Here is a 24,762-nt window from a genome sequence, read left to right as displayed (position 1 = left end):
ACTACTACTTATTCTACCATTACTATTACTGCTATTGCGAATATTTATGATTGCGAGTAGTCGCTATTGTTGCGACTACAACGTCTTACGACTGTGACTGCAACTGCTTGAGACTGTGGATGCGACTACTTGACACAGTGAATGTGACCACTTACGACTGCGATAGCTAGTGACTACTTCTGTGACTACTTGCAACTGCGTCTGCATGCGACTGTGACTACTTGTAACTGCGACTGCTTACGACTGCAACTACTGCTACTGCTACTACTACTACTGTGACTGTGATCGATACTACTACTCCTGCTACTAATGCTACTGCTGCTACTACTCCTAGTGGCACTGTACTTTTGAACTAAATCAAGTGTTTAAGTGCTCTCGTGTTGTAAAAATGGCACAAATGCAATATTTCAGGGATGGAATAGGGTAAGAATGGAAGGATGGAATTGGAATTTGGAACAGGGATGGAATTGAAGCCTTCAGGGAAAGTTAATAGAGGTGTGAAACTAAATCAAATATACTCTTTGTATCCAGATTGTCAAAAGGGCGTCTGTGCACTATGCCTGGTATAACTAACGGTAGTATGCTTTAACTTTAGGGTATTTTTTTGGGAACGTTAGACTAAATTTAAAGGAACTATTTGCATCCAATTTTTCCTGAAGGTCATATATACGGTATCTTGGGAACGGCTAAAGTTATTCAGTTAAACTAGCCTCGATGCGTTGAGTAAGAAGTTGAACTAAGTAAAGACAGTAAAAACAGAAGTTGATCCAAAACTTTCAATATCAATAGATATATCGAAAGAATCAGCTTATTATTTTGATTCCAAATATATAAGATTCATCAAATTTAGTGTTATCTGTTTAAAGCTACGAGCCTGAGAAAATTTTTCCTGATTTTAGATAAACGAGGGTAACAAAATGTAACTAAAAGTCATGGAACTTAATAAAAAACACACCACGAGATTCAGCGTATCTGAGAAACCTACTATAGAAGTTTCTAGCTCCCACCTTTATGAATGTGGAATTTTGTATTTTTTTTTTGCGAGAAGAAAGATCACTGATGCGGATAAATTTTCTTTTCCAGGGGTGATCGTATCGAGTGAATAGTCCTAGAATATCAGGATAGGGCTCATTCGAACGGAAATCAAAAGTTTTAGCGCCCTTTTTAAGCGATTAAAGATATTGGAGGGTAAATAGCCCCGCTCCCATCCCTTTTTTTCCTCCAAGTCGTCCAAAGTCCAAAAACTGTGTCTCCGAAGATAACTTGACCCCCCTCCCAGAGCCTAAAAGTCACCCGTTTTTTACATATAGTATTCGTTATTGCGAAGTAAACAAAAATCTTATTGGGGGGATTTACTGCTGGGAAATGACAACTCCCCAGAGTTCTCAGGGCAAGGATTGTAAGTTATGTCCTTGGGGCATATAACGTTTATATCGAAAGGGCGATCGTATTAACTTAGAAGGGGGCTCATTGCATGAGCCGTTCATTGTTGAACGTAGGAGGCTACGTTCAACAAAATGGCTGAATCTCAAAATTCTTATTGGATGTATTTGGGGAAAGGGTGGGCGTGGAAGGGGGTCAGTTGGCCTCCAATTACTTTTGACTATTAACAGGGGCACTATCCGATTCATTTTCCAATCGAATGAGCCCTTTTTGAAGTTTCTACGACAACTAATAAATTTCAGAGAGGGATCATTGGATTTGTAATCAGAAGTTATATCTTTGACCATGACAACCCCCACAGCCCTCAGAGCAAGTGTTGTAAGTTATGCCCTGGGGGATTATAAGGTATATGCAGAAAGGGTGATCGTATAACCTTTGGAGGGGGCACATTGGATTGGTAATCAGAAGTTATAATTCTCTTTTTGAGATTAAGAGTGATTGGAGGGTGAATACCCCCCCCCCCCCAAACACACACACACACCTCGTGTTTTCCCGAAATGAATCTGATTTTAATTTTGAGTTGGCCATTTGTCGTTGTATAAACTTCGAAGACGGCTCATTCGATTGGAAATTGAAAGGGCCAATTCCTTTTTTAACAATCGAAAGTGTCTGACCCTCCTCCAACGCCCACCATTTCCCCAAAGACACCCAATAAAACTTTTGAGATAGACATTTTGTTCAACTTAGATCGAATTAGCTTTGGAGGTGGCTCATTAGACTCGTAATCATAAGTTTTAGTGCCCTTTTTAAGACTCAGAATGATCGGAGGGTGGATACCCCCCACCAAACCTCGTACTTTTCCAAAATGAATCTGATAGAAATTTTGAGATGGCCATTTGTTGTTGTAGAAACTTCAATAACAGCTCATTCGATCGCAAATTGAAAGAGCTAGTGTCCTTTTTATTAACAGAAAGTGATTCTTTCCATTTCCCCAAACACATCCAATCAAAATTTTGAGATAGCCATATTGTTCAACGTAATTGAAAGGACCGGAAATTACGTCTTTGAGGATGAAAACCCCCTCCCCCACAACCCTCAGGGTGAGGTAAATTATGCCATTGGGCATATAAGATGTATATAGAAAGGGTGATCGTATATACTTGGAGTGGGCTTGTTGGATTGGTAAGCAGTTGCTCTAGTGCCCTTTTTAAGATTCGGGTGTTCTGAGGGTGGATAATTACTATCCCTCAAAACCTCGTATTTTCCCGTAATACATCTGATAAAAATTTTGAGATGGCCATTTATTGTCGTAGAAACTTCAGAAAAGGCTCATTCGATTGGAAATTGAAAGGGCCAATGCTCTTTTTATTAGTCAAAAGTGATTGGAGAGCAACAAACCCCCACCCCCACGCAAATCAAGTCTCAAAACACATCTTATCAACATTTTTGAGATAGCCATTTTGTTCAGTGAAGTTGGAAGGTCTGGTAATTATGTTCTTGACAACCCCCATATCCTCTCAAGACCACAACATAATTTGCACTTTAATGAAAAAAAAAATGGCTGTGGATTGTCAGTTTAGAATGCATGTACTGATACATATTCCTTAAAGTTTTAATAATTTTTAATTTGTCAAAGTTAAAAAAGTTAAAACATTTCAAAGTATTTTGTTTATTTAAATCATGCGATAAATAACCGAGTCAAACTCAAAACGAGCAAAAATTAACATGAGTAGGGCTGACAAGCCCCATGCCTTCTCAAGACGAGAACATAATTTGCACTTTACTGAAAATAAAATATATTTAAAATGTTTTCACTTTTTTTTTACTTGTTTTAAATGTTTTTACTGGATATATAAAGAGGAAAGTCCTCCCTCTTGCACTCCAATTATAGCGCGAGTATCTAGTGCCCTATAGAAGAGCAACTAGATATTGGAGGGCAAGCAGCCCTTCTCTCAAGTCCATTCATTTTCCAAACGCCTCCAGTCAAAACTTTGAGATAGCCATTTTGTTCAGCATAGTAGAAGGGTCGAGCAACTATGTTTTTAGAGACATTCGGCATGTCAACCCCCCGCAATCATGTAATTGGCCCATTATGCTTTAAAACTAAATGTTGTTTTAAAAATAAATCAAAGGAATTGTGTTAAATGGTTGCCAATAAGACACCTCAGCAGTATATCAAGAACAACTAGGGGTATTAAGTTGAAACTTTTGGGGGTACTACTATTATTACTTCCGCTCTTACAATTTAAATAAATCAAAAGAGTGTAAGTGTATCCAGGTTGTCCAAATCATAGATAGAATCTTTTGGGAATGACATTAGGTTTTATTTTTCAGGTCAGCTTCAGAAGCTATAAAATTTTATCAAAAAATACCGTTTGTGTCAGGATTAAATACTGTTGAAAAAGTTTCTCCCACATACATATAGCAACCCATAATATGGATTCTTATAGTAGAATACTGATAAGATATACAACACTTTTTTCCATGAAATAAGACCCTGTCAATAAGAAACGTACAGAAATTAATTTGTAAAGTTTTTTCCACAAGACAAATTTTCCAAAGAAAACTAAAGAGCTGCGTTAAGCCAAGAATAAGCAAAACTAAATTCAAATGACCTTCAAAGCGTAAAAATACCACAAATCACTATCAATAAATAGATGAAACTCAAAAAGAACAGAAATTACACTAGATAGCCGAGTCAAACTTAAAACGAGCGAGAATTAACATGACTAGGGCTGATAACCCCAGTGCCTTGCTGAAAACAAAATACATTGAAATGTTTTCACCTTTCTTACTTTCATAAATAAAAATTTATCGAAACCTTAACGAAGAAATGTCAGTATATGTAAATTTAACTGACCATCCACGGTCATTTTTGTTTTTATTACGCTTGAAAGATTTGTTGTGACTCTTTATTTTTCTTTGAAAAACATGTTTTGTGGAAAAGTTTTTTTATTATATATATATATATATATATATATATATATATATATATATATATATATATATGTATATATCCTTGTGAAAAATGGGTCTTCTAGATGTCACTTTGGATAAGTGATGCTAACCAAACTCAACCGAGAGCCAAACTCTAATTCCTATCAGAGTTGTTTTTATAACATTTATACCACGCCTAATATCCGAACTAACAGTGAAACAAAGACTGCGAACGGGTCTTCCAAAACCAAGTGATCGAGAAAGTTTAAAGTTGGCAAAGTAAATTTTGAGTGCTCATTTGCATAATCACTATTTAAATATAGGTTTCTTTTTGTGTAGCTAACTCCAAGACGAGAAATTTGAACGAAATAATGTGTAGCCGCCATGGCCTCTCGTGGAACTTTTCCAGAGGGGAGGCTGAGTTTTCGCATTTTCCCCACGAGGAGGAGTACTGAAAAAGTAATTTGATCCCAGAAAAGTTTCATATTTCTTCCAAATATTATGAGAAATCCAGTTTTTTGTGTACTTTGGTCTTTCAAAGGAAATGGAGGATCAATTGCAGGTCTTTTCCTTCTTCTGGATGTCCATAGAAATCCACTTATATCCAAAAAGTGAAACATATTTTCATGGCTATACGATATTTCATTTCATAGCTATAATGTATGGGGGCACCCCCAGACATTTCTCCGGGAGAGGTCAAGCCTGCACAGAATCTTTGAAGTGGAGAGCAGATTTGAAATTTTTTTTTTTTTTTTTTTTTTTTTTTTTTTTTTTTTTTTTTTTTTTTTTTTTTTTTTTTTTTTTTTTTTTTTTAGCAAGAGTAGTGTCTTTCCTTTTCTGAATTTCACGTCATACATTATCTCAAGTCGTTAAATAAAACAATTTTTCTACTGAAAGTAAGGAGCAACGTTAAAACTTAAAAGGAACAGAAATTATTACGTATATGAGGGGGTTTCCCCCTCCTCAACACCTCGCTCTTCACGCTGAATTGCTTTAGTATTTTTTTTAAAAAAAAGCTTGTTATTGTTCTAATCAAACGACCCTTGTGTTTCAGGAGTCGTTCTTGGAGAATTGAGACAAAATTCAAACTTTTGCGTAAAAAGCAAGGTGTTGAGGAAGAGGCAACCCCCCTCATAATCGTAATAATTTAAAATCGTGTTTAGTTTTGATGTTGCTCCTGACTTTCAGTTGAAAACAATTTTTTTTTATATCTAATTTCTTATTGATTTTTTTTTTCAAATTAAATAGAAAAACAAGTTTTTTTTTAACTGCAAGTAAGGAGCGACACTAAAACTTAAACGAACAAAATTACTCCGTATGTGAAAGGGGCTGTTCCCTCCTCAACGCCCAAGTCTTTGCGCTAAGGTTTTTTACTGTTTTAAAAAGTAGAATTGAGAGAAAGAGTCAAACTTTAGCGTAAAGAGCGGGGCGTTGAGGAGGGAATATAACATGTTTTATGTTCGTTTTAAGTTTCAATGCTGCTCATTACTTCCAGTTGAAAAAATTTATTTATTTTCTCATTGTTTTTTTTTTTTTTAATAATGCTAGAAAATCCTTCATGGAAATTGTCTTCCCTCATGAAAACATAAACGAAGACATAATTATTAGGTTTTCGACTAAGCTGAACAGAATGGGTATTTCAAAATTTTTATCCAGTGACTTTGGGGGGAAATGTGCATCGGAGGGGGCCTAGGTGCCCTCCAATTTTTTTGGTCACTTAAAAAAGACACTAGAACTTTCAATTTCCGTCAGAATGAGCCCTCTTGCGACAATAGGACAACTGGGTTGATATGATCACCAATGGAAAAAATAAAATAAATAAATAAACATGCATCTGTGATCTGTCTTCTGGCAAAAAATACAAAATTCCACATTTTTGTTAATGGAAGCTTGAAACATCTACAGGTTTTCTGATACGCTGATTCTGATGGTTTGATTTTCGTTAATATTCTTTGACTTTTAGGGGGTGTTTCCCCCTATTTTCTTAAATAAGACAAATTTTCTCAGGCTTGTAACTTTTTGATGAGTAAGACTAAACTTGATGAAACTTATATATTTAAAATCAGCATTAAAATAAAATTCTTTTGATTTAAAGGTATCAAAACTTTGTTTTTTAGAGTTTCAGTTACTATTGAGCCGGGTCGCTCCTTGCAACAGTTCGTTACTACGGAAGTGTTTGATAATACCAGGAAATCTGGCTCCACTTCCACGGAAAAATCCCCCTCCCTGCTGAAATATCTTCTAGACAATTCAATCCCGATAAACATTTACCCTGGAAAATTATCCTTATCATCTTCACGTGTAAAATTAGGTATGCAAAAAGAAAGCAAGACATATAAAAAGAATTTTGTACAGGAAATCCGGCAAAATCCCCCAGTGTAAGCTTTCCCCTGAAAAGTTTACTTCCTGGAAACTTCCCTTTCTATGTAGTTCTCCCAGTGGAAACACCACCCAGCTGATAATTAGCCCCTACCCCACCCCAAAGAAAATGTATGCATACTTCACAATAATAAAAACTATACGAAATAATGGGCAAATTTTATAACTTAAAGACATTTACCAGAGAATGTGGGGGGTTATGATGTCTCCAAAGGCATAGTTTATGAGTCTTTCAACTGTTCTGAACACAATGGCTATCTAAATATTTCGGATAGGTTTCGATAAAAAAGGGGCCGTGGGAGGGGGCCTAGTTGTCCTCCAATCTTTTTGATCACTGAAAAAGGGCACTAGAACTTTCAGTTTCTATTCGAATGAGGTCTCCCGATATTCTAGGATCACGATACGATCACCACTGGAAAAAAAACAAACAAATAAACACGCAGCCGTGATCTTTCTTCTGGCAAAAATACAAATTACATATTTTTGTTGATAGAAGCTTGAAACATCTACAGGTTTCTGATACGCTGAATCTGATGCTGTGATTTTCGTTAATATTCTATGACTTTTAGGGGGTGTTTCTCCCTATTTCCTTAAATTAGACAAATTTTCTCAGGCTCGTAACTTTTGATGGGTAAGACTAAACATGATGAAACTTATATATAATGCAATTTTTGATGTAACTATTGGTATCAAAACTCCGTTTTTTAGAGGTTCGGTTGCTACTGAGCCGGGTCGCTCCTTGTTACAGTTCGTTACTACGAACTGTTTGATAATACCAGGAAATTTGGTTCCACTTCCACGGAAAAATCCCACTCCCTGCTGAAATATCCTCTAGAAAATTCAATCCCGATAAACATTTACCCCGGACAATTATCCTTAACGTCTCCACATGTAAAATGGGTATGCAAAAAGAAAGCAAGACATATAAAAAGAATTTTGTACAGGAATTCCGGCAAAATACCCCAGTGTAAGCTTTCCCGCGAAAAGTTTACTTCCTGGAAACTTCCCTTTCTATGTAGTTCTCCCAATTCAAACACCCTCCAGCTGATAATTCGCCCCCCCCCCCCGAAAAATGTATGCATACTTCACAATAATAAAAAAATATACGAAATAATGGGCAAATTTAATAACTTAAAGACACTTACCAGAGGGTGTGGGGGTCATGATGTTTCCAAAGGCATAGTTTATGAATCTTTCTACTGTGCTGAACAGAATGGCTGTCTCAAAATTTCGGATAGGTTTCGATAAAAAAAAAGGGGGCCGTGGGAGGGCGCCTAGTTGTCCTCCAATCTTTTTGACCACTTAAAAAGGGCACTAGAACTTTCAATTTCCATTCGAATGAGGTCTCCCAATATTCTAAGATCGATACGATCACCCCTGAAAAAGAAACAAATAAACACGTATCCGTGATCCTTCTTCTGGCAAAAATACAAATTCCATATTTTTGTAAGATAGAAGTTTGAAACCTCTACAGTAGGTTTCTCTGATACGCTGAATCTGATAGTGGGATTTCCATTTAGATTCTTAGACTTTTAGGGGGTGTTCCCCCCTTTTTGAAAATCAGACATAATTTTTCTCAGCCTCGCAACTTTTGATAGATAACAGTGAACTTAATGAAATTTGTATTAAGTAAAGACGGAAAAGTCTTCAAATATTTAGAGAGGGCTGTTTGGGAGCTACTTTACCTCTCATCTCCTTCAAATGTATAGGTACGATTAATGTCAATTTTTCATACACGATATCGAGTGTCGATCTGTTATCGAGGGTTGTCACACACTTTTCCCAAGAGAGAGGATGGGGGAAATATAACACTGAAAAGTTTTTTTTGTGCATATTTTTTCAAATCGTCATTGGTGACTCTTAGGGGGCTTGTCTAACCACCCTCTCCCTCCATCATAGAGCTATGAGATAAAAGGAGTGATACAAAGTTTTTCATTTTTTTTTCCACATTTCTAAGGTTGGGTTGTTCCACAAACTTGGATACAAATTTCTGTTCATACTTAATATTTTGTTTTATGTATAAGAAATTAATGATTACTTTTATTGCAAGTTAATTTTGAAAAAAAATAGAAAAGTCTTTAAAAAAAAGTAAAGGGCGATATTAAAGCCAAAAACAAGCAGGAATAATGTCATATAGTAAGTCAAACTTAAAATGAAAAGAAACTAATATAAATAAATCAAAGAAGCCTAAATAGGCAGAAACTAAAATCAGGTCAAACTTAAAATAAGCAGGAATTACCACAATTTTAATGGGTCTACCTTTCCTGAAAACCTTTTAAGATTACGATAGAGTTGCGTATTCATTAGTCCTTAAACAGCAATGTAATCCATACAAAATGAGGTGTAAGAGTAGCCCGTATGCAGTAATGTAGACTTTAAATGGTAGACTTAAATGTTCAGCTAAAATTCTTTGAATGACGGTCGACGATTCAAACACTTCTAATCGACAACTGACCTTATTTGCTGGCCTTTAAAATGATTTCAGGAAAGTTCTAATCAGATCTTAGTATATAGAAAAGAGAGTCAAAGAAGCGGCAGGTCTCATTTAGCCCTCAACCCTCATGTATAGGACAGCTAATTTTGTTCTAAGTTCTAGTTGCACTCCCCACTATTATTAGAAAAAACTAATTTTGTCTTTTTTATCTATTCAGTTGTGCTTATTATATAATCGATGGATATAGTACAATCTAACAACATGCCGACAATTACAGGCTATGGTGAAAAACTGAACAATACCTATTATCAGGTTTAGATTATTGTTAATTCTGCTTATAATCTAAGAGCTCGAAGTTCGTGAAAGATTGATTCCATCAAAAAATTTCTAGATATTGATATAGTAATTTCTTCTTTTAGCTGGTTAAGGTCACACTTAAACACCAATATTTTCGTGATCATCATTCATGCATAGCTTCGAACTGTGAATTGATTCAATTTCATCTCAACCTCCAGACAAACTATAAATTACGAAAGTGCTGATGAATAGATATTTATTTTCTAATTCACTGCTCTGCAGAAATGGGGGATTGCCCTTGATCATTAGAACAAAGCTTCAGTACTGTTGCAAATTTTGTCGGTGGAGAAAATGCACTACTATTGAATAGCCTTTGCCAAAAATCCCCTTTTAGCCAATGTTTGTGACAATGTTTGTGGCAATGGTAGGTCCCTTTTTTGGCTAATCAATCTTTATTGGCTAATATATTGCATATTTTGCAGAAAAAAAATCATAAAATGTGGCAACTCAGATGTCACTACTCAGGTCATTTTTTTTTCAGAAATCTAAGTTATTGTGCTCTAGTCAGTGGTCTACGGACTTTGACAAAGATATTATCAAAGTCCTCTGTTCATGGTCCTATTGGGTAGACACATTGTACTGTAAGCACCTTTAACTAAGATTAGTGAGCATTATAATCTTGGCACTTTGTTTAAGCAGAAGATAAATCTAAGCAGAACAATGCGCCTGTTCTTAGCCGATTAATATGCTTAAATCGTATATCAAATAGTTCGTGGTAACGAACTGTAGTAAGGAGCGACCCGGCTCAATAGCAACCAAGACTCTAAAAAAGGGAATTTTGATACCAATACCTACATCAAAAGAATCGCATTTTAATGCTGATTTTAAATATATAAGTTTCATCAAGTTTAGTCTTATCCATCAAAAGTTACGAGCCTGAGAAAATTTACGTTATTTTAGAAAATAGGGGGAAACGCCCCCTAAAAGTCATAGAATCTTAACGGAAATCACACCATCAGATTCAGCGTATCAGAGAACCCTACTGTAGAAGTTTCAAGCTCCTATCTACAAAAATGTGGAATTTTGTATTTTTTGCCATAAGGCAGATCACGGATGCGTGTTTATTTGGTTTTTTTTTGTTTTTTTTTTCCCAGGGGTGATCGTATCGACCCAGTTGTCCTAGAACGTTGCAAGAGGGCTCATTCTAACGGAAATGAAAAGTTCTAGTGCCCTTTTTAAGTGACCAAAAAAATTGGAGGGCACCTAGGCCCCCTCCCACGCTAATTATTTTACCAAAGCCAACGGATCAAAATTCTGAGATAGCCATTTTATTCAGCGTAGTCGAAAACCTTATAACTATGTATTTGGGGACGACTTACTCCCCCACAGTCCCCATGGGAGGGGCAACAAGTTACAAACTTTGACCAATGCTTACATATAGTAATGGTTATTGGAAAGTGTACAGGCGTTTTCAGGAGGATTTTTTTTGGTTGGAGGGTTGAGAAGAGGGGGATATGCTGGGGGAACTTTCCATCGATAATTTGTCATGGGGGAAGAAAATCTCAATGAAGGGAGCGCAGGATTTACTACCATTATTTAAAAACACAATGAAAAAATAAATATGAAAAAGTTCTTTCAGCTGGAAGTAAGGAACAGCATTAAAACTTGAAACAAACAGAAATTATTACCCATTTGAGGGGCTCACCTCCTCCTAATACCTCGCTCTTTACGTTAAAGTATTTTTAGTAATTTCAACTATTTATTCTACGGCTTTTGTGATTCTGGGGTCATTCTTAATGAATTGGGACAAAATTTAAGCTTTAGTGTAAAGAGCGAGGATCTGACAAGGGGGCGAACCCCCTCATATATGTAATAAAAATATGAGAATACAAAAGTTCTTTACGTAAGCTAATTTATAAGTTACGTAAATCTTTTACTAATAAAAATATTCGTAAAAAATTAAAAGTTCTAGTTGCCTTTTTAATTAACCAAAAAATCGGAGGGCAACTAGGCTTCCTCCCCCGCTCTTTTTTTTCAAAATCATTCGATCAAAATTATGAGAAAGCCATTTAGCCAAAAAAAAAAAAAAAATGCAAATTTCGTTTTAATTATTCCTCTGCGGAGAGCCAAAATCAAAACATGCATTGATTCAAAAACGTTCAGAAATTAAATAAAAAAAAAACAAGTTTTTTTAACTGAAAGTAAGGAGCGACATTAAAACTTAAAACGAACAGAAATTACTTCGTATATGAAAGAGGCTGCTTCCTCATCAACGCCCCGCTCTTTACGCTAAAGTTTTTTACTGTTTTAAAAAGAAGAATTGAGAGACAGAGTCAAACTTTTGCGTAAAGAGCGGGGCGTTGATGAGGAAGCAGCCTCTTTCATATACGAAGTAATTTCTGTTCGTTTTAAGTTTTAATGTCGCTCCTTACTTTCAGTTAAAAAAACTTGTTTTTTTTTTTATTTAATCCTTTAAAGGGGGGTGGTATTTCTGTGGAAAATTACTCTTCAGTAATTTACTTCTGATTTTACTTTTCAGCTTTTATCCTAGTTGATCAGTCAACTATGGATTCTAATGAGAATATCGAAGTCCTTTGTTCAATGTCCTTTTGGGTCGAAAAATTTTAATCTAAGTACGTTTGACTGAGTTCTGTGCAGTTTGATTCAGCTAAAATCTGTGCAAAAAATTTGAAAACAGGTCAGAGAAGTTAGATCATAGCAGCAAAAAGAGGTTTAATAAGGTCATACAAGTAAGATCTGTATAGGATCTAATTAGGTTGATTAGCCATAAAAAGGGACTAATATTAGACATAAATCGAATAGTTCAGTAGCTTAGTAGTTAACAAAAAATAAGTGGATCAAATTATTTTTATTATTGCCATCTTTTCCTTAAATGCCAAGTTCAATTCCTCTCTCAAATTTTAATTTGTGGAAAAATTTGTTATCTTGTCCTTGGACATAAATACAAAATGAATATCACATCTCGCATTACGTAATTTTTCCAACGCTGCCATAAGCGGCCAGCTGCCGGCCATGTAGGCAAGATTTCTGAGGTTGCGTGGGCCCCTACCTTCTAAATATTTGTGTAGTTTCCAAAGTATCTTTTATATTTTTTATGTAGTTTGTACACTTTCTGATTTTCTAATTCGCCAAACTACCAGAATGCTGGGCCCTTTGCGGTTAACTGGCATGGGACTCACCTTTAAGTACCTAATATTATTGTTCGAGATAGAATATTGCATGGGATTGAATGTCCTTCTTATTCTTACAGAATTCTCCTTCTTATTATGTGCAAATTTGCATGTCCATTTTTAATAAATCATACTAAATACTTATTTTAAGTTACGTTTATTCCTATCTCACCCTCTAGTAGAGGCAGTCGTTGCAGGGTTCACATGAATATTTTGTTTAATGGAAATTAATGATGTAGTCAAAAAGAAAAATTCCAAGTTTAGCGACCCCCTCCTCCCAAAAAAGTTTTAAGTTGTTCATGATAAGCAGTTTTCACGGCTGAAAATTATGTTGTTTGCGGTTAAATTTTCCTAAGAAATGACCTGAGCTCTTATCTGAGCTATTTTGTTTAGCTTTATTAGTACAGGCAAACTAGAGTTTGACCCCACACAAATTGCAACAGAAATGATTTCTACACCATAATGTAGAGAAAAAAAAGCTGAACATCATATCCAAAGTTGCACATTCTAAGTCGCCACAAAACTAGTTTTGTTTGCATATTGTGCCAGCTTTCTCACTTTCCTAACAAAAAAAAATGAACTTCCATTAATTGTTCGTTTTTCTTGAACTGAATTATTATTCCGATATAAAAAGACGAAATGAGTGCGAAGACAAATTTGGTGCACGGTATATAAAAAAAGGTTTCGTAATCATCAATATGAATTTTTACGTTTCTCGTCGTCGTGACCCCCCTTTTTTACCAGACCATCTTTCACTAGCCAAATTGTCGGTTTTGAGATCTAATAATTAGTTAGCCTGAACCACCGCTGGCTCCATCACTTGAACGGTCGGCCTAAAAAAAGTGATTGTAAGATGTTTATTAAAACATAAGAAACATTAGAAAATGAGAATCATCTATGAAATTAGTTTTCAGCAGCCGACATTTAAAATCCCTCTTAGAATAAACTATTATCAACACACTGATTAGCCTTCACGACTGATAAAATTATCGAATCAAGTTCATACACATTTGAGAGACAGAATCAAACTCCGACTAGTATTCACAACTTATTCTTTTGATTCAGATATCTAAGCCTCGATGTTCTCCTCATCGTTGTAGCTTTCAATTCTTGGAGAGTTAAAACATGCTGTCTCTTTGTACGTTTTACACGCTGCAGCGCAAGCTAATCCGTTTTTGAAGCAGCTATAATCTCGTTGAGGTACATTCCAGTTGACAGGAGCACTTAACGATTTTCAGAAGCAGACGAGGGGCTGGTGGGACATCAGCAGTCAATATATACAAGAAGTTATCTTTTTTCCAGCCCCATTCCTCGGCTTTAAGTTCAGAATCAGCATCTCCTCTCCATAACTGAACTTGGTAGAAAACACTGTAAGTGTGGAATTTAGCTGCATCAGAAGTTGGTGGTACCTGTTCTAGGTGGACGAACATGCTAGCAGTAGTCACCTTCTTTTTAAAAACTTCCCTGCAGAGTTCCTTCAGATTTCCCTCTTTTGATGAGCCATATATCATGAGCAGAGCGTCTTCTCCAGCAGTGCTTACTTCCTCCTTCGAAGCTGACTTCAGCATGGAAACTGCAGCTGATGTACGAAAATCAGTATCTGCCATTAGGTTCTTCAGAGCAAGGCCTTTTCCCACACTGTGGATCCGTGAAGTAGAGTCACCGCCTAAGATGGCATGAGCAAAAAGAATCAGATTGTATGTCTCGTGGCCCAGCTTCTCTTCCAATTTGTGAATATCCCATAGCCGAGGAGCTTTGTTCGACTTTGGCTCAGATGCAAAGAATAGCTTCTTGCCAGATAGGTCACCATGATAACACAATAGAACCAAAGATTAGTATCGTCTCCAATTAAGACAGGATCGTAATACCGGGAAGAATCAACAGCAGCTTGCACGATTGGGACATCCGCATCACCTGGTGCCTGGACTACGACGAAGCCCTTTGATCGGAGACAAACAGCCAACGCGCAGATAAACCTGGCCTTGTTTTTCTTGCTGAACAAAAACTCATCCTTTTTTTTACCTTCAGCTGCATATCTGCTGTGAAGAAGATCTCACGGCCGATTTTACGGCTTTTCTTCGACTGGGCCATATCCTTATGGTAGCTCCACCATCGTAGCCATTGAGCACAATAGTGGCAGATGAATCTACTTTTGGATCACGGAAGTAGCATAATGGTCACGGATTTCGGAGTATCGTTCGTTTTCGGCACATAGAATCCTGTGCAGAAGAACTCGTCTCCAATTAAGACAGGATCGTAATACCGGGAAGAATCAACAGCAGCTTGCACGATTGGGACATCCGCATCACCTGGTGCCTGGACTACGACGAAGCCCTTTTCGGAGACAAACAGCCAACGCGCAGATAAACCTGGCCTTGTTTTTCTTGCTGAACAAAAACTCATCCTTTTTTTTACCTTCAGCTGCATATCTGCTGTGAAGAAGATCTCACGGCCGATTTTACGGCTTTTCTTCGACTGGGCCATATCCTTATGGTAGCTCCACCATCGTAGCCATTGAGCACAATAGTGGCAGATGAATCTACTTTTGGATCACGGAAGTAGCATAAGGGTCACGGATTTCGGAGTATCGTTCGTTTTCGGCACATAGAATCCTGTGCAGAAGAACTCGTCTCCAATTAAGACAGGATCGTAATACCGGGAAGAATCAACAGCAGCTTGCACGATTGGGACATCCGCATCACCTGGTGCCTGGACTACGACGAAGCCCTTTGATCGGAGACAAACAGCCAACGCGCAGATAAACCTGGCCTTGTTTTTCTTGCTGAACAAAAACTCATCCTTTTTTTTACCTTCAGCTGCATATCTGATGTGAAGAAGATCTCACGGCCGATTTTACGGCTTTTCTTCGACTGGGCCATATCCTTATGGTAGCTCCACCATCGTAGCCATTGAGCACAATAGTGGCAGATGAATCTACTTTTGGATCACGGAAGTAGCATAATGGTCACGGATTTCGGAGTATCGTTCGTTTTCGGCACATAGAATCCTGTGCAGAAGAACTCTACCATGGGTGACATATCGAATCCCTTTGGAAAGGGGAGTAGAGCGCTCCTCAAGACTGCAAGCCTGTGCTATAGCCTTGGCAAACTCTGGCTTGTTTGGAGACCAAAGCATTCAAGAACTGTCAAAAAGTGATGCTGGGTAGGAACACAGTTCGTGTTGGAAGTACTCAGATTACGTGAGATTGATCCTCTTTGCTAGCGTGATGATCCTCTGAAAAAGAAGATTGGGTCTTTTACAATCTCCATCTGGATTCTGCTTTGTAGTAATTTGAACTGCCTGTTGTTTTCGTCAAAACACAAAATCAGCGACCAGCTTTCCAGATATGGAGTCAATGATTTTTAGGCCTAAATCTCTAGTAGAATCAACGTTGGCATATTCGTAGGCTGTCAGACCGTTGGTGATGTTTCTTAGTTGAGATCTCCATTAAATAGTGATCTTTTTTCTAGGAAATTGATAACGATCTAGGTGACATTACCGTCTCTTAGCTGCCTTGGCTCGAACGTTTCCTTATGTTGTTCACTAGTTCCATAGAAAACGGGTGAAACACCCTCCGTCAGAAGACTTAGTGCAGAGTAGACTGTTCGAGACAGAACCCATAAAAACCTTTGAAACTCTGTCATACCACTTCCATCGGTAAGGCCACCCGCCTTTTTGAGACAACATATGGTCTCCTGCTCAATGACAAGATCTGTGGTGAGCCCAGCCCAGAATCTATCAGAACGTCTGATCACCTGCATCCCATTCTGGAAGGCTTGATAAACGACAGGATGGGTTTCTTGGAGCTTGACCATTCGCTGGAGGTAAAGCTGGCAGGATTTTGTGTAATCGTTGTGACCAGATGCCGCAAGATAAGGTAGCATGTCGGTTGGATATATTAGCTTATCATTTCATACTGTAGATCTTCGGTTGAAATGATGACACACACATAAAATGATCTCTAACCTTTAAATACCGAGTCAATGGGAAAGGAGAACAATCTCGATTAAATTTTTTTAGCTTGTTAGGGGGCGAATATATCAAATGACTTTTTTGTATTTATAGATAACAAGATATCAAACACGGGCATTAACATGACTTAATAAATGATTACTCGGGGTAATTTTCAATTGTGACTTTTTAGCTTGTGGCTTTATCCGAGAAACCAATAGGAAAAAGCGTGGGGCGAAACGTAGATATGACCTTTTGCATACAAAGTTGATGAAAGTGGCGCAGCTCCCTTCTGTGCGTTAACTGGTCTTCTACACGAGCCAACCATAGTTCATCAGTCCACTTTTTTTTCCAACAATCGACAAATTGGGGGACAATCGTGCTAAAAAAAACATTTCAAATTAAAATAAAAAGTGCATATCGATGAATATGAAAAGGGTTTTCTAGTAGACACTACATTAAGTTAATTTGGTTTTTGGGCTCAGCTCATCATTTCATGTCAGAATAGTTGCCTTCTGATAGTATGGTGAAAAAGAGGTAACAACGATTAGAAGGGTAAAATCAAATATTGATTATTATGAAAAAAAAAATTCTGGTACACTGTACACCGAATTTGCTTTCATTTTCAGGTTCGGCTCTTCATTATAAATCGGGACGGTACTTTATATACAGAAAAATGAACACTTACGGACAGCTCATTTTTTTAAGAAATGAACTGAAAAAAATGACACGAAAAGTAAAAAAAAAGTCTTGCGTTTACCTAAAAAGTGTAACTTTGGATCTCTACAACATGGTATAAAAACCATTTCTGTTGCAATTTGTTTGGGGTCGACCCATATTTTTGGCTAGTTTGCCTGTACTATAAGGCAAAATACTGACGGACCGATGGTGCACCTCCACGCCGAGGGTAATGGCGGTACGCCTGCGCAATACCGAAATTGTTGGCCACGCCGACGCGGGATGTACTATCAATGATTTAAGGTTGCTCATAACTATGGTTGACCCTTAAGGTTGTCTTTAGATTTTCTACATGATTAGCTAATCAAAATGGTAACTAGTTTTTAGTGTAAGAAGCAATACTCCTTATAGTGTAGTTTTCCATATTGTATATCCTAACTTCAAAAAAAAAACTACATCAACTAAATGAAAAAAGGAGCTAAACTAAATAAAAAACATATGAAAAAAAATTAAGAATATTTCCTCTTTTCAGTAGAGAGAAAATAACAACTTACAGTTTATTATAAAGGGTTTGCCCACATAAATGGGGGCAGCCCATTTTATTTGTAGGAGTTAAAAATACATTAAAAAATTTAAAAGGGAGCAGAAATTAGATTTTAAAACAAGTTTTTCAAATACAAATAGAGAGTAAAGTTTGCTTAAACTGCTAGATAATTTCCCTGAGCAGGAACATCCCACTCCTGATGTTCAAGTGGTATTGTGCTTTGCTGAAATACAACATATTTTAAACTTTAACCTCCAAATATTATATTGGTCTTCAAAAAGCAGAATTATTTTCATGTTCTCAGCGAAAATATCGGAAAATATACTGGTTTAATTAGTACCAGCAACAGCTTCGACGTTATGACAAACGCCTAAGAACACAAAACAGCCCCCTCCCTTGAAAGTGAAATTTATTCATTCTGCGTTTTAGCTTCACACTCTACTTGAATTTAGAAAAGAAGCTTTTTTTTAACCTGGACCGACGTAGAGTCAATATATCTCTAAAGTGTAGTTGAAATTGTCATGTTAGAAAAAAAAGAAAGTTCTTGCCCTTGGTTTTCGATATTTTTTCACATTGGGTTTGAAATTAATATTATCTTCCCTTATAACTGCAAAAAAACCTTTGTATTTTGGTCAACTCCTGAAAATAATGAAATGTTGTCACTTTCCAGTATTTATCATATAATTTATCTTTCTCAGTTTTTATTATCAAATTTATCCCCTCCTCTCACATGAGGGGCGTAATTTCATCAAAATCCTGGGGGCATGTCCAAAGTTGCCGATTTTCCCGAGCCAAGTGAAAATGACGGTATACTAAAAAACTGATCTTTTTCTGTGGGTGCTTGAATTATATATTCGATATTCCGATCTTCCCTTGTAACTGCAAAAAAAACCTTTGTATTTTGGTCAACTCCTGAAAATAATGAGATGTTGTCACTTTCCTGTATTTATCATATAATTTATCTTTCTCAGTTTTTATTATCAAATTTATCCCCTCCTCTCACATGAGGGGCGTAATTTCATCAAAATCCTGGGGGCATGTCCAAAGTTGCCGATTTTCCCGAGCCAAGTGAAAATGACAGTACACTAAAAAACCGATCTTTTTCTGTGGGTGCTTGAATTATGTAGGCATATCTTAGTTATGACAGGATTTCTGAAGATACTAAATTTCAGCTGGGAGAGGGGCAAACTAAGGCAAACCCCTCCCTCCCACATGGCAAATTGCGCCCCTGTCCCACATCCTCGCAATAAGTTTCTGCGTACATCCTTGCTTTAGTATTTTTTCGATTTATACACTGAGGGAGCATAGGGACCTTATATGTCCACTGACTGATCGCTTCAGACTAGTTGGATCCTGTTTTCATAATCACTCGTTTGAGTAAATTGAAATTATAAAAAGAAAAATTGTTTTTTCTTCTTTTTTTCCGGTATTCTTCTTCTAAACTGCTTTTATCACTCATAATAAAAGTTGACATACAAAAATGCAAGGAAAAATTTTATTGTTTGAAAACATAGAGGTTTCAGAGGTTCAAAATTAAGTTAAACAGTTAAAATTTAGTAAATATAGTCTTCCAGATAATTTTACGTTCAAAAAAAGTGACAACAGTTATATTATTAATGTGCATTTTTAAAAGAAGAGTGGCAAATCAGATATACAAAAGTACCTGTCACCGCGAATTTGGGAATAAAATTTATTTTATTTTTACTGTGTCCAAATACTACCAACTTTTTAAACCCACGGGATACGCCCAAATCATGTACATTTTGAAACAAGGCAAAAGCTGAAAAGGCAATATACTTTAATATTGCGCTCATGCCATTTTTTAACCTTTTTTTTTTACTATCAATGTTCCTGGTAGGTTGTCACATGCGAATGGTTCTGTAAAGAAAAAAAAAGCGATAAGGGGGCGGGGCATTCCTTGCGATGCTGTTCCTAGGGATGATTGACCCTTAGAAATTGAAGAAATAATTAAGCAGCAATTTAGAAGGAGACTATTGATCAATCAACCCAATATACTTACGTAAAGTTGTTCTAATATGAAAACAAAGGGTTGCGTAGTAAGTCACTTAATGGCTTCCAGAGACAAGGTCAGAGACATATAAGTAGAACAAGGGCAGGCTTTGAAGAAATACACGTGGTACAAGTTTAATAGACGCCCAAATGGGGAGTTGGGTAGGTATTTGTTCTCTTCCCATTAGACGACCATTTGTGCATAAAACGTTCTAATATTTGGAAAAAATGACGTTTTTATGCAAAATTGCGCGTGGACAGGGGTTCCAGTCCTGTTGTCTCTGGCTATTTGGTTTGGAACGGGGGTCCCGCGGTGTTACTCAGCAAGCTCATTCAGAATTGACCCGGCTCTAAATGGGTAACTGGGAGTATCTGGGGAAAACACGGGAGGCGTTGGAGGATTTGCCCCTGACAACGCGTTGCGCTCTTGGCCAAACCAGCAAACTGATGTATATTGCCTAAGACTGTACTCTTGCATTAGGGGGGGGGGGCTGAGACGCAGCTCCACCGGTAGCACGATTATATTTCAAAAGAGCGTTGAATGGGAAACTGAAATATATTTTTTTGCTATATGATTTCTTTGTTGTACTGAAAAACTATTCAAATATTCTCCTTGTCTTCCATGGTAAAATTTCTGCATGCGGCAATGCAAATTTTCCACGTTTCTTTCAAATCGTGCTCGACCTCTTGTCTAAAATAATCTCCACATTGAATCTTCTACATAATAGTGGCATCAATTCAAAAAAATTAGGGCGGAGAGGGGGGGGGGGGGCGAAATGTATTTTTAAATATAGCGAGGAAATTAGTTTTTTTTTTTTTTTTTTAGTTTCGTCCGTGAAAATACCAGAACAAGACATTTTTCAACGAAAATACCTCAAAAAATGGCATTTTTTCATAATCTAGGGGGCCAAAGTTTGGGGGAAACATCTCTTCGAATTGACACTACTGCTAAATAAGCTCTGACCAAAGTTGGTTAAGGAATTAAAAACGGAAAATAACTTTTAATAAAAAAAAGTAATCCTCAACAATTCACAAAAATAGGTTTTAAATACTCGAAAAAAACACTTAACCAATGATAGTTTTCACTATTTCAAGCATCCGCAATATACGGCAGTCCAAAACCAACAGACAAACTCCATGATATTTTATTTTTGGGGTTTGCTACTTAGCATAGTTAAAGCTCCAAAATGGATCATTACTTAGGGTGGTCGTAGGATATATGACCAGTTTTTTTTTTAACAAAATGGAATATTTCTTCCTGAACAAAAATTAGCTCAAGTGAAAGCAACTAGGGGGAAAACTAGAAGAATAGTTGTATACTGATTTGATCTTGGACAGCCAGAAGTAAAGTAAAAAACGCTGAGTATAAACAAAAAACTTCGTTTGCACAAATTTCATCATATACTTCACGAATCGAGACTTTTTCTAAAAAGATCATATCTCTTCACATTTGATGGGTAAATCCTAGAAACTTCGCACATTCAATAAATTGGTACCGGGGGAGTTTATTTCGAGTCCTGATCTAAATACTATATAACAAAATTCGTACTTTATTACGTTGGGAAAACAAATATTTGCTGGATTTTTAGTCGCTATAGTTTAACTGTATGCCACTCTCCGTTCTTTAATGCGTTCTGGATACAGTCTTAGGTTGTATCCTAAATTTGATGATTTGGGGCTTTGGTAAAATTCTAGTTAAGTGACTTCTTGCTATCTTGGAAAGGGGTTAGGTTAGGAAAATGAAACTTTTGGGGATGGGTCTACAGGCTAAATTATATCCCGGGAAGGCATTTTTAAGTACCCACCTCCACTCCTTCTCCCTCTAGAGGGCCCTGAAATTCGCCTACATGACAGGTCTATACCTATTGAAATTTTGACATAACAACATTTTACCTTAATTTTCTGTTAACAGTTGCTTTTTATCTGCCTTTAGTTCTGAAAATGCAATTCCTGTTATTTGAATAGAGTTCTGAGCAATATCAATGTTTTTTTTCAAAATTTAAGAAATGTATTTGCGTGTCTTTGGGGGGAGGGCTAGGCTGCAGTTAAACTTGAAGGGACTTGAATAATTTAATAAATGGGAATTTACCTAATTTAATAGAGTAAGAATTTTGCCGTTATATTGTTTAGTTCAGGAGAGTGAATAAACAGCAGTATGACCATTAAAGGCGCTCAATATTAACAAAAAAATAATTCTACATATGATTCAGTATATACTTCACGAATCGATACTTTCTAAAAAACATATCTCTTTACATTTGATGGACAATCCTAGCAGTGTATTCGCAAATTCACTAAATTTAACAAAACCATCTTGTACACTTCATCAGTTGGACTAGTCAAGCAGTAACTACTATTTACAGGTTTCAAGTCACTAAAATATATAGTAGGGTGGGTTGAAAAGAAAAATATCTTTTTAACGTCTTTTAGCATGTAACATTTCCATTAACAAGGTCTGAGTAGGGGCACAGCCATTTAAATGTTTTAAATATAAAAAGTCTTCACCTCGTGAGGAAATTGCTCTCAAGTCACTAATTAGTCCTAATAATTTGCTGAACTTGTCTGCCGTATTTGAATAAAAATTAATGCAATAATCGAACAAGGCTTGGCGTATTTGGTCATGGGCTTCAGAAACAAGGTGTCGATTTGATATTCCGCGGGCATCCGGGTTCAAGAGAATAAGGAACTTCAAACAAACATAGTCGTATAGGTCAAAACTGAGTTCATTCAACTTGGATGTCAACGCATGAAGCGCATCAGTGAGGGATTGTGATCCCAAAATTGCTAGGGAAAGAAGGTTAAATTTTTGCCCATTAGCTAAGGCAGTTTCTTCGGGGAGGCTGTTATGCATTCTTTGATGAATGTGGTCAAGTACAAGAAGATCAGACCATGAATATTGCAGCAGCTTCATTTGGTCGTCAACTTTTAGGTCTTTGAAGAAAATGGAATTTCGGGCCCAGTCAACCTGCGTAAAGAGACTTTGATCTAAAACTTTGCACAATAGTTCAAATAAGTCTACTTCGCACTGATTATACGTCTGATTTTGAAGTAATCCAAATAAAGCCGATTGCCATTCTTTATCGTTTAAACTTTGGAGGAGCTCACTAAAAACTAGTGGCAATTTTGCACTAGGTTGTGACACTGGGTTTTGAGTAGAAGAAGACTCACTGTTCAACAGGGTTTCAAACTGAAAGGCTTTTGGTGAGATAGCTCTTGGGACACTACTTCGAGTCTCTTGGTAATTCCACGTCTTTTCTGGCTGAGTGCTCCCCAGATTTAGAGAGGGTTTAGCTTGAGAACTACTTGCTGTATCTGGTATTGTAGTTAAACTGGAGATTTGGGGGATTTGAATATCATGTTTAATAGTTCTCTGGTAAGTCCCCGTAGTTGGGGAAAATGTTAAAGCAAATTCGCCAATTTCGGAAATTAGATGCCCCCCAGGATATATTACTCCATTTTTTGGAGTTGCAGATGCGTCTCCTGGTGCACGAACTTGTTTTTCTCTGACAATCTGCATTTTTCTTGCACGATCCCTTTTATACATAGGGCCAAATTTATTTCGCCCACCTCTCATTCTGTCAGCACGAACAGCTTCTAGTTTCATTCCAACTTCCAAACATTTTTGAAATCGACAAAATGGGCATCTCTTTCGCTGACTTTTATCAATATGACAGCTTCTATCAGCAACACAAGTATAAACTTTTTTATTTTGAACAGTTCTTTTGAAAAAACCTTTGCAGGATTCACACGTTAAAAGTCCGTAATGATAGCCTGAAACTTTATCGCCACAAACTGGACACAGCTCTTCTATCCCTTCTTTTGTATCAGGAAGATCAGGAGGATGCATATTCCCCCCTGTATCGACATTAATAGATCGCGTCGCTGACTGGGGGGCCACTTCGTACTCAAGATCTCCAGATTGGTATATGCAGTAGGAATCAAGATTGGTAAGACCTAAAGTTTCAACAGTAACTCCAACTTCAAGGCCTAGGTCCCCATCTCGCCCCCCGTCGCTAAAACTTAGTTCTGAAGTGGTGGAGGGTCCAGTAGAAAGAGTGAAAGTAGGGATAGGGCTATCGCTAGTCAAACTGAGGGGTGAAGTAGGATTGTTATGCATTTGTGATGACCTGCTAAAGCTATTTGTAGGCACATTCTGGGGGCCCTGCTCTCCAGGGCCATCTACTGAGGAGTCTAAGCTGTAAGACGTCACAGTAATTGGTATTAAGTCAATATCTGCGAGCATTTCAGCTAATGGAATAATCGGCGAAGTCTTTTTCCTCACTTTATTTTCAGTTAGTTTACCAAATACATGAACAACTAGTGTAGTCAAAATCCAATCTATTCCAACCACAGTTTCGCTTTCTCTTACTCACTCAATGCACACCATCAAAGCCAACTCTGTACTGATCCTTAAAACGAAAGGGAAAGTGGACGGACAAGACGAACGCTATGTCCAAAGGCTACGGCGCCAACATTGTTGCGAGCATTTGAAAATAGTTACGTGTTCCTCGCCCATCTTGAAAATCTCTGTTTTTCCTTTTCACATGCCGATTTCCTTTAATCTGCTTATTTACTAGCTTGTCAACAGGTCTCAATTTCATTTGTGTCTATTCATCTTTTTTTTTTGTCTGAGTGGGAGATTTCTGTTCCTTTCAGGCGTGTGGCCTGCACACGCAGGGATGAGGTAGAGGAGACCCACGTCAAGTGGGTCTCCTCTACCTCCTGTCCTTGAACCCATAAAATATGCTCATAATTACAAAACTAAGTTCTTGGGAGACAGCTTACGGTAATATTGAACGAGTTTTTACGTTAAAATTTGTCGCTTCAATAATGGAACATTACAGGGGTGGCTCTAGGCCTGGGAAGGGGGGACAGTTGCCCCCCACCCAGTTTTTCTAATATTAAATTTCTTGTATTTTATTTTTTACACTCCTTTTAAGGTACTTGCCCCCCCCCCA

The 24,762-nt window shown here is 37.1% G+C and overlaps 2 protein-coding genes across 4 annotated transcripts in view; one reads left to right on the top strand and one right to left on the bottom strand.

Moving 5' to 3' along the window:
• The window catches only part of LOC136028074 (uncharacterized), a 295,077-nt gene that overhangs the window by 113,140 nt on the left and 157,175 nt on the right, over window positions 1-24,762 (top strand). The window lies entirely within an intron of this gene.
• On the bottom strand, window positions 20,786-24,203 carry LOC136028075 (nuclear hormone receptor FTZ-F1-like). Its single transcript, XM_065705684.1, has one exon. The coding sequence runs from the start codon at window positions 24,045-24,047 to the stop codon at window positions 22,221-22,223; it is 1,827 nt and encodes a 608-aa protein (XP_065561756.1). The 5' UTR covers window positions 24,048-24,203; the 3' UTR covers window positions 20,786-22,220.

Source organism: Artemia franciscana, chromosome 6 (genome assembly GCF_032884065.1).
Source record: "Artemia franciscana chromosome 6, ASM3288406v1, whole genome shotgun sequence".
NCBI lineage: Eukaryota > Metazoa > Arthropoda > Branchiopoda > Anostraca > Artemiidae > Artemia > Artemia franciscana.
The sequence above is the reverse complement of the archived record's forward strand: the minus strand, read 5'-3'. Positions and strand labels throughout refer to the sequence as shown.